The sequence below is a fragment of the Anabas testudineus genome, chromosome 24 (genome assembly GCF_900324465.2).
Source record: "Anabas testudineus chromosome 24, fAnaTes1.2, whole genome shotgun sequence".
Taxonomy (NCBI): Eukaryota; Metazoa; Chordata; class Actinopteri; order Anabantiformes; family Anabantidae; genus Anabas; species Anabas testudineus.
In genome coordinates, this window is record NC_046632.1 from 4,134,489 (window position 1) to 4,144,471 (window position 9,983).

The 9,983-nt window shown below is 44.8% G+C and overlaps 1 protein-coding gene across 5 annotated transcripts in view; it reads left to right on the forward strand.

Annotated features, from left to right (window-relative positions):
* The window catches only part of cdc42bpab (CDC42 binding protein kinase alpha (DMPK-like) b), a 64,245-nt gene that overhangs the window by 51,245 nt on the left and 3,017 nt on the right, over positions 1–9,983 (forward strand). Inside the window, exons 24-42 of one of the 5 annotated variants that reach the window (XM_026341998.1) lie at positions 1,365–1,403; positions 2,121–2,240; positions 2,869–2,952; positions 3,059–3,164; positions 3,363–3,499; positions 3,675–3,814; positions 4,049–4,130; positions 4,214–4,433; positions 4,741–4,803; positions 4,912–5,165; positions 5,294–5,418; positions 5,545–5,759; positions 5,847–5,944; positions 6,228–6,312; positions 6,484–6,607; positions 6,774–6,891; positions 7,217–7,334; positions 7,438–7,595; positions 8,532–8,606. In XM_026341998.1, coding sequence (XP_026197783.1) covers positions 1,365–1,403; positions 2,121–2,240; positions 2,869–2,952; positions 3,059–3,164; positions 3,363–3,499; positions 3,675–3,814; positions 4,049–4,130; positions 4,214–4,433; positions 4,741–4,803; positions 4,912–5,165; positions 5,294–5,418; positions 5,545–5,759; positions 5,847–5,944; positions 6,228–6,312; positions 6,484–6,607; positions 6,774–6,891; positions 7,217–7,334; positions 7,438–7,595; positions 8,532–8,606 — 2,361 coding nt within the window. Of the gene's footprint in view, positions 1–1,364; positions 1,404–2,120; positions 2,241–2,868; positions 2,953–3,058; positions 3,165–3,362; positions 3,500–3,674; positions 3,815–4,048; positions 4,131–4,213; positions 4,434–4,740; positions 4,804–4,911; positions 5,166–5,293; positions 5,419–5,544; positions 5,760–5,846; positions 5,945–6,227; positions 6,313–6,483; positions 6,608–6,773; positions 6,892–7,216; positions 7,335–7,437; positions 7,596–8,531; positions 9,977–9,983 lie in introns of those variants that run through there. The other 4 variants (XM_026341994.1, XM_026341995.1, XM_026341993.1 and 1 more) reach the window with 4 other exon arrangements.

A 9,983-nucleotide genomic window follows, 5' to 3' on the forward strand; every position in this document is an offset into this window, starting at 1 on the left:
TCTCTTAAGGATTTGAAATTTGTGGTCAAGACCATACCTTACCTTAGAAAGGAAAAAAGTTTACAGTTTATAAAAACTACATTTAGTCTCACTTTTGTCTTATTTCATTCATTGATTTTGTTTGCATGACTTTTCCCAGATCTTTATTTCTTTTTCTCTGTTTTTGGTTGTTTCCTTGCTTCACTCTCTGATTCATCAGGACTCTTATTCCTCATCCTCATCCTCTTTAATTGAGTTTTGGGAAGACGTAAGTTTATCTTGGTTAGGTCGGGGTCTGTGTGTTTGTGTATATAACAGTAGCTTTATGCTATAGAAGTGAGATTATATACAGTACTAGCTGAAGAAGAAGAAGAAGAAGAAGAGGTGTAGATGTGTGAGTTCATGTGTCTATGAGTGTGGGCCTGTGCATCAGTGTAACTATGAGAAAGAGTGGGACCACTGCAAAAACTTTTGGTTTGGTATTTTAACAAAGTTGCACTCTTACTTTCGTAAACCATAGTGAAAAATAAATAAATTAAATATTCAAAATTCTTTTCCAGTATACAGAATTTTTAACATTGTTTTATAGCAGATTTGCTAAGAAGAGTGAACTAGTTCTATCATCCTATTCATGTATTTTTTCAATTGCTTTAAGAGAAGAAATGTTGATGCAATGTTGAAAACAAACCCTTGGTAAGGTGGACATGTTTTGCAGTGTACTCTACCCGTATTTGGGTGCTTTCTGGTCCTCGTTGGCTAGAGGCACTGCGCTACGGTACTTGAGCCCTTTTGTGTTAGGACAGAACAGAAACAAAAAGAAAAATTTTTAAATCCTGTTTATCATTTTTTCAAACACAAAGAGAATTTAAGGCCTTACTGTGCTCCATCCTGACTTTCCCAAGCCTCTCCCTCCCCATGTCTATGTGCATCTTTCCATTAGCACCCATCCACACTCTGCCCTCAGTTCATCCCTGGTAAACATACAATATCTCCTTCATCCAGGTGATACTTTAGCTGGTGTAGTAGCCAGGGGGTACATGGAAAGCTCAATTAACTGAACTGGTCCTAAACTGAAAATTGTGACTCATTTAAAGAAATATATTTATAAATTTGACTTAGCAGATATAGTTGGCAAAAAGTTACTGGAAAACCCTGTTTAAAAGAAATAATTGAATTGGTCCTGAGGAAGAAGTAAATAAGCTCATTTGTTGGGCAGTCGGTGTATCCCTACATCAAATAAAATGGAGTAATACAGTCTGATACCATTGTCATGTTTCTTCCTCAGTCTGTTTACATGTGTGTTTTCAGCTCTGTTTAGACAGCCTTTCTGATCTCACTCATCTCTGTGTTTCTGCCACTCTCTGCCTCTCCTCCTGCCACTGAAGCGCTCGCCATCCGTTGGCCCAGCTAGCAAAGGCAGACGTGTAAGCACCATCACTGCGCATCATCGAGCCTTTTTTTCTAAATGTGCTGTCTCGTCCTTGTTGTGACAGTGTTGAATCTGCGTGTGCATCTGCTTTTTGTGTCTGTGTGTTTACTGAGCCTTTCTGGGTGCATGGCAGGGTTCTTTGATAGATCTGTTATCAAAGACAATAAGTTGGATCATCCCTCTTTTACTGATGTGGGATATTGCTACATGTGCTGCCTGTGTACATTGTTGTCTGTGTTTCTTGTTTTTACTCCTCAGTGTAGCTTTGTGAATGGCTATGCATGGTGTATGGTGTACGGTGTACAGTTGTGGTGTTGCAAATTAGCCTGCTCAGTGGGTTGTTGTTGTTTCCATGTGTTATAGTATATGGGGTGTAATTTTTCCCAGTGGATATTACACACACTGTAGTTCAATCACAACATCTCTTTATTCCTTTCCACATAACTATTGTGGCGCTCGCCCTCCTCTCTTAGCATGGAAGCTGCAAATTGTATATTTTGCTGTGTTTAACTAACACTGCCTCTTCCCCTCTCTCCCTCCCTTCTTTCTCCTCTCTGACATTTTTCTTCTGTTTCATCATCTTCTTGTTCATTTCCCATTTCTCCTTTCCATCCTCTGCTCCTCCCCTTCCTTTTCCTCTTTTTGTCTTTCTTTTCTTACCTTTTTTACTTGTCCCCTTGTTCTCTCCTGCACACTACCTGCCTCTCCTAAGGTGGACTCCATGGATAACTTCACCCCCTCAAACACTCCATCTCGGGAAGATGACCCCAAGTCCCACCTGAAGTCCCGCTCACGTTCCCCTTCTATGGCCAGTGATATGGAGCCTATAGAGGTGAGACAATCAAGAAACAATGTTCTTATGTAGAGGATGGCATTCCACTCTCCAGATTTTCTGATTACAACGGGATTCTCTAATGATTGCTGGTTACATGGTTACCACCCGTCTGACAGGAGCCTGTCTCTAAACAGAATAAATACATTTGGCATGTTGAGAAACAAGAAAATACCATTCCAACCATTCCCATACTAAATCAATTGACCATTTTCAACGATGTTCCAGCTGAAGCCATTACTCAGCACAATACTGAGACTGTCGAATAGGTCAGGCCATGTGAATTGCAAGTAACTCAATTATGGCGAACTACAAGTAACACCAAACACACACAAAATAAGAAGGAGAACCTCGATGTCGGCAGTAGTCCCCAAATAAAGTGAACTCGGTGTGTGCTCACACTGTTGTTGACTGTGTCCTGTTTGCAACCTCAGCCTCCACCAGAAATACTGCACTGCACCAACCAGTTTTTGAAACCTCCATCCTTCTCTTGTACCTTGTAGAAAATTCTTGTCCTAGCTTGTTCCCCTTGGGAAGCTTTATCCTGACTCTTCATTAAACAAGCTTTATGACACAAACTCGCAGCTGATATTTTCTTGTGCTCAATGTTTCTGTGTTTCTCACACAGTTGATAGACCACCCTCCTCGCGCGGTCCAGACCCCCACCATGCGGTCAGGAGGCTACGGCAGTATTGGCCGCTCCTCACCTAAGGTTAGATATTTTAATATGGAGTCACACTTTATTGTTTTCCAAACAGTTGACCGTGTTGTATGTTTATTAACCGCCGATTATGTTTTGTTTCTTACTCTCTCCACAGCCCAAAGCACATCAGTTTGTAGTGAAGTCATTCAGCACGCCGACAAAGTGTAACCAGTGCACTTCTCTCATGGTGGGACTCATACGTCAGGGTTGCACCTGTGAAGGTAAGGAGAGCATCACAGATGGGTAGATCTAAACTTGTACACGGTGTTCTGCCAACACTGATTTCTTACTTGAATTTCAGTGAAATACCCACACAAAGTAAATAAAAAAATAATTTTTGCATTATTTAGTTTTTTTAAGTGGTGCTTGGAAATTAAACCTCTCATTTGCCTCCATTTGTGTCTCCCTCCGTCTGTCAGTGTGTAACTTTTCCTGCCATGTAACATGTGCGGACAAGGCTCCATCTGTGTGTCCTGTGCCACAAGACCAGACCAAGGGCCCACTGGGTATCGACCCTCAGAGGGGTATTGGTACTGCATATGAGGGGCATGTCAGGGTGAGTGACACTGACAACACTGAGACTTTGGGATAAGTCTTTGTTTCTGAGATCTTGATTGACACACTGCGACATATACAACTGTTTTCATACCAGTAAATACAGTTTTAAACTGGCATCTTAACCTTTCTGCCATTATTACTCATCGACTGGACTGTGTCTCTATCTGTCCCAGGTGCCTAAACCGACAGGGGTGAAGAAAGGATGGCAGAGGGCGATGGCTGTGGTGTGTGACTTCAAACTGTTCCTCTATGAACTGGGAGAAGGAAAAGCAACACAGCCAAGTGTAGTAGTCAGCCAAGTCATAGATATGAGGTAAAACAAGTTGGTGACTGAATACTTCATTAAAGTATTTTAGATATTCAGATGATACTTCAGACAGATACTGGCCTGTGTAGTACAAACACTAGAGGAAGTTACTAAGTCTAGATAGTAGATACTACTACACTTGATATGATTCTTCAACTATTGATTACTGTCATTACTGACTAATGATCTTTGTTGTTTGACAGTCTAAATATTAAATTGTATCTCATGCCTGTCATCCAGGGATGAAGAGTTTTCTGTCAGTTCTGTTTTGGCCTCTGACGTCATCCACGCCAGTCGCAAGGACATCCCCTGTATATTCAGAGTGAGTTCTCTTTATTTTCTGCTTTTTTCAGACTAATGCATCATGTCATGTTACCTTTAACCCGTCACTTTTCTCTTCTCTAGGTGACAGCGTCCCAGCTCTCCCCCTCCAGTAGCCACAAGCCCTCCATCTTGATCCTGGCAGACAGCGACCAGGAGAGGAACAAGTGGGTGGGCCTCCTCAACGAGCTCCACCGCATTCTAAAGAAGAACAAGCTCAAGGAGCGCTTTGTCTACGTCCCCAAGGAGGCTTACGACAGCACCCTGCCTCTCATAAAGACAACACAGTCTGCTGCTATCATAGGTCAGATTTCAACACTTTCACATTCTGGTTAGGGAAAGCAAAAAGCACCTTGTCAGACAGGTTCACAGACCAGAGCTACAGGAGGTTTTACAGAATGCCAGATGTCTTTGCAGTTATCATGTCAGAAATAGACGCAGCAGAGAATAGCTGTTCCAGACAGAGCTATATTCACAGACAGCTGTCAGATATGAGTAATCCTCCAACATTTGTGACAATACAAACTAGCAGATTGGAACGTTTTCTGTACAACATGCCCTTTTTTGTCCCTTCACTGGCACTGAAATAGCACTCTCCCTTCATCCCCTAGATCACGAGCGTGTCGCCCTGGGCAACGATGAGGGCCTTTTTGTCATCCATGTCACCAAAGATGGTAAGAGCCACTTAAGAACTATGTTCTTGCTCTTTTTTAGATGTGTTTGGATTGAGGCCTGACTTTTTTTTTTTCTTCACCTCCTGCACCCCCTCCATCCATCTTCAGAAATAATCCGGGTAGGGGACAACAAGAAGGTGTATCAGATCGACCTGATCCCCCAGGAGCAGCTGCTGGCCGTCATATCTGGCAGGAACCGCCACGCCCGTCTCTTCCCTACTCAGGCCCTGGACGGCCGCGAGACAGAATCTTACAAGCTGCCAGATACAAAAAACTGCAATAACATCGTCTCCGGCACCGTCCGCAACGGCTCTCTCACCTGTCTCTGTGTGGCAATGAAGAGGCAGATCATAACTTTTGAGGTGAGAAAACATTGACACAATAATCTGTGTTGGATAATGACTGGAGAAGAACTTTATTATTTAATTATTGCTTTAAAGACACATTTGTCTTTGTTATCCAATAAATATTTTTCCTCTATGTCCTCCAGGTGAACAAGAGTAAAACACATCACCGTCGGCTGCGGGAGCTGCAGGCCCCAGGGCCTGTTCAGTGGATGGGTCTGCTTAGTGAGCGCCTCTATGTGGGCTATCAGTCTGGCTTCACCCGCTACAGGTGCTCTCATTGTTTATCAGCTGATGCAAACACAGTGATGTCAACGTTTGTTATTGTTCATAAGTGATTCATATACAAATTACAGGTGTACATGTTTGACTTTTTGTCTTTCGATGTCTTCAACAGTGTCCACGGTGATGTGTCCCCGGTCAACCTCCTCCACCATGAGGACCACACCTTAGCTTTCATCCCTCAGCAGAACCTGGACGCCCTTTGTGCTGTGGAGATTTCCAGCAAAGAGCTGCTGCTGTGCTTTAGCGCCATCGGAGTGTATGTGGATTCACAGGGCCGCAGGTCGCGTCAGCAGGAGCTGATGTGGCCAGCTCAGCCCACCGCGGCCTGTGAGTGAACAGATGAATGTAAATTTATAGAGAAAGACAGACATAGATTGTAGAAACTATTTATGAATCATATTTCTTTTTCTATAGGCTACAACGCCCCCTACCTGTCAGTGTATAGTGAGAACGCCGTCGATGTGTTTGATGTCAACACAATGGAGTGGATTCAGACCATTCCTCTCAAGAAGGTCAGTGCTGCATGATGTGAATGTGAAATGACTGAAGCCTCAGCAGAAAAAAGTCAAACCTGTGAGACAGTCTTCAGCCTCTCTGGCTCCACCTGCTGGATTTATTGAATTATTTAATTTGCTCTACCATCATCACAGTGAATTCTTTTACTCTGATCGTTAAATTCAATTTGGAGGTGAACCTAACCTCAGATTTGGGATTGAAGTAATAGGAATTTATTTAGAAATTGCTGGTTAGCATCTATAATCTGACTGATGATGGATTTCTGTGCTCATCCTACAGGTGCGACCTCTAAACGTTGACGGCTCTCTGAACCTGCTGGGACTGGAGACCGTTCGACTCATTTACTTCAGAAACAAAATGGCCGGTAAGACTGCTAAACACATCTCCATGTCACATGTTTGTCCTAAAACAAAGCTTGTTTTAGCTACTCAGCTAACAGATGAAGGTTTCACATACCACCAGCCACCACGGTGAATCTGAAGCGCTCTGTACTAGTTGACATTAACGTGCCTGTGGGTTTGTTGTGATCTTCCAGAGGGGGATGAGCTGGTCGTCCCGGAGACGTCAGACAACAGCAGGAAGCAGATGGTACGCAGCATGAACAACAAGAGACGCTTTTCCTTCAGGGTGCCGGAAGAAGAGCGAATTCAACAGAGGAGGTAGTTTACCTGAACACTAGGCAGCTCACTGTATGTTCAGTACAAAGAGCACTGGAGTTCAGCTTTAAAATCGGTCTCACTTCACCTACTGAGTTTTGTGTCTGTTTGTTTGTTTTCTCAGCCTTGTGTGTATTTTAATGTGCACTGCTCTAAACGTCTTTTCCAGAGAGATGCTGCGAGATCCAGAGATGAGAAACAAGCTGATCTCTAACCCCACCAACTTCAACCACGTGGCTCACATGGGACCAGGTGATGGGATCCAGATCCTTAAAGATCTGCCCATGGTACAAACACACACACACACACACACACACACACACACACACACACACACGTCCAATGTAATCTAGCATGCAAACTGTAGAATCTGAACAGAATATTGTAGTTTCAGTTATTTCCTCAACTGAGTCACATTATCCTGTAAATACACAGACCCACCCCCCACCTGTCCAACTGAGCATTTTCTAAACAGCATGCACACGGCTTTGTGAGCAAGTAGACGACATCACTGTGCACCCTCCTCACTCCTCTCCCTACACTGCACTGTGTGTGTGTGTGTGTGTGTGTGTGTGTGTGTGTGTGTGTTTTCTCTGTGCATGTTTAAACCAGAACGTTCGTGTGCAGGAGAGCCGTGCAGGCTTCAGCGGCTCAGTCAGCATCCCCTCCATCACCAAGAACCGGGCTGAGCCGGGCCGCTCCATGAGCGCCAGCAGTGGACTGGGCATACGTGAGTAACAACAACCTAGAGTCAGTGTAGTCAAAATAAGTCCTGTAGTGTTGTAGATTCACCATCATCTGACTTTCTCTGTTTATCCACCTCTTTTTTTTAGGCTCGTCCTCCCAGAATGGCAGCGCTCTGCGCAGGGAGCTGTCCGGGGGCAGCTACGGATCTAAACGTCAGACCATGACCTCTCCCTCTGAGAGCTCCCTGTCCTCTGGTGGAGGCATGGACTGTGGTGACGCTCCACTCTCACAGTTTGACAGAGAGGTGAGTAAATAAGAGTAAAACTGAACCTACAGCCTCATGCACGGTTGACTGTAATCAGTAAAGCTTTTGAAATGATTGGCCTAATCGACTATTCTAGCCTTAATATAATTCTTGAGTTGTTACTAACTGGTTCAGATCTCTTGGACAGATTGTTGGACATTTGACATTTGACAGATCTGAATACAGAGTTATTGTCAACCCAGGCTTTGTATGAACAAATGGAGACCATGATTGTTTCTTTGTCATGCGATTGTAGAAGTTAGACCTGACGTCTTACAGACATTCAAAAACAAAACATATTGAAACCCCACTGAAAAAAACTCCTTCCTGTATCCCATCATTCACAAACATCCCGGCCTCCGCGTGCAGGCTTCTCACCTCATCCCACTTCTGTGCCCCATTGATTAGCTCCCTGTGATCTCTGATGCTTTCTAGTGAACTCTGTGAGCTCGCTGCAGCCTCTGCTCTTCTCTTCTCACCCAGCATTAAGTCTCTTTATGCTCTCTTAGAGACTTTTCCAATAATACCTGCATTAGGTTTAAGTCGGCTAATTGTGGCACTGTGACACTGACTCCTGCCCCTTTAACACTTAATAAATAATCCAGACCTAAACTTTATCTGGACTGAGGCAGTGGTGAAATACGTCCCCAGCATAAAATGTTAACACACATATAACCTGGGATCAAACATTAGCTTTTGTGGTTCTACGTTCCTTCCACCCACCCACACCGGACACCAGCCCCCCTCAGATCGTCTCACCATTCTTCCTGTGGCTCCATATCTTCATGGCCCATGAGCCTGACTCCATTTTGACCCCATTCCTCGTCATCCAGCTGTGACCCGCCCTCCCCGCCTGAACCCTACCCACCCCTCTCCCCATCCCACCCCAGCATGTTGTCTGTGGGCTGGGCGCTGAGTCTGAACTCTCCTCTGCAGTGGCAGGCGGTCTCACCGTCGGAGAAGACCCCCGATCTGAAAAGGGCTTTAAGGACCTTGCTTAGTAAGATGAAGGTAATGTCAACAGCTGCAACAGCACCAAACACACAACTGAGAGCACAGTGGCACTGAATATGCCCCCACATGCAGAACACACTGTAGTTCAATGCAGACACTGGCATGCGGTGCATTCAACACACACACACACACACACACGTCACAGAAACCCCGCCGTCCCACAGCCCCTCACTGCACTATTTCAACCTGTCACACCAGCAGCTTCTGATGGTCTGCCCCATCTTTCATCGGAGCATCAGCAGCACCGTCAGCCCGTCCCTCGTCTCATTTGTGTTTGTTTTTTTTTTTTTGCTGATGAAATGGTGCAATGCTGCTGCTGCTCTGCCTTTTTGCATAGTCCTCCTCGGCCAATCACAGAGCATGTGTGCTTCCATAGCTCCCCAACAAGCCTGTCTGTGTTTCCAACCATGAACTGTCCAGTTCAGAGCACATCAAGTCTTAAAAAGGACCAATGATAAATACGCTGTGCAGCCTCTCGGTGTTCTGTACAGACAGAATAAACGTCTGATTGGAATCCAGCACAACAGCTGCATGATTTGAATAAGTTCTGATGCACATCTGTGACTGGTGAATGGCTGTTTAACGGTGTGGGTGTAAAGGTGGAGAGCTTTCAAACACAGTCTAACACAGACACAGATGACAGTGTAGCTGGGCAGTGACAAAACACACCTGCCCGTCTACACTGACTCGTGTGTGTGTGTGTGTGTGTGTGTGATGTGAGAAGCTTAGGTTAGTGAGTGATTGTTTCTAGCTGCAGGTGATTTTTACTGTAGCCGTAGATGGTAGAAATGAGACTGTTTAGTATTTTATAGGCCGCGTGTGTTTGCACAAGATCTAAACGGGACACAGTGACCACACATCAAACTAAAACACAGCTCCCTCAACCGAGGCAACACTGAACCAACTGGATGGAAACTCACTCAGCATCTTCTTATGCACAGCACTGGTTTCACTGGACGACTATCAGATTGGGCTTTTTCATTAAGTTAACCCATAGAAGGGCTGTGCCGCTGTGATGTTCAACGCCCCCCACCCCCCCATCTGTCCTGCCTGCATGTTTGTTTCCCCTCAGTTGATCATTTCCGGTCAATTGAGCTGTTCATCTGCTGATGATGTGGAACGTAGTGGAAGATGAGGCAGTGGGTGGTGTGGTGTGGTGGGGGGGTTAGTGATGCGATTCAGTCTGACTGTTCATCTGTCGTCCTTCGTGAGCAGCACATGAATGAGCACTGTACATGGTTCCAAAGCAAATGAAGCTGTACGAGCTGTTAGTGTTTGAAGCAGAGTAGTTTTTATCTTAAGGTCTCACTGGATCAAAGGAATATCTGCTAACGTGTGTGTTGTTTTTACCCTTTTTGCCGTCTCCTCCTCCAG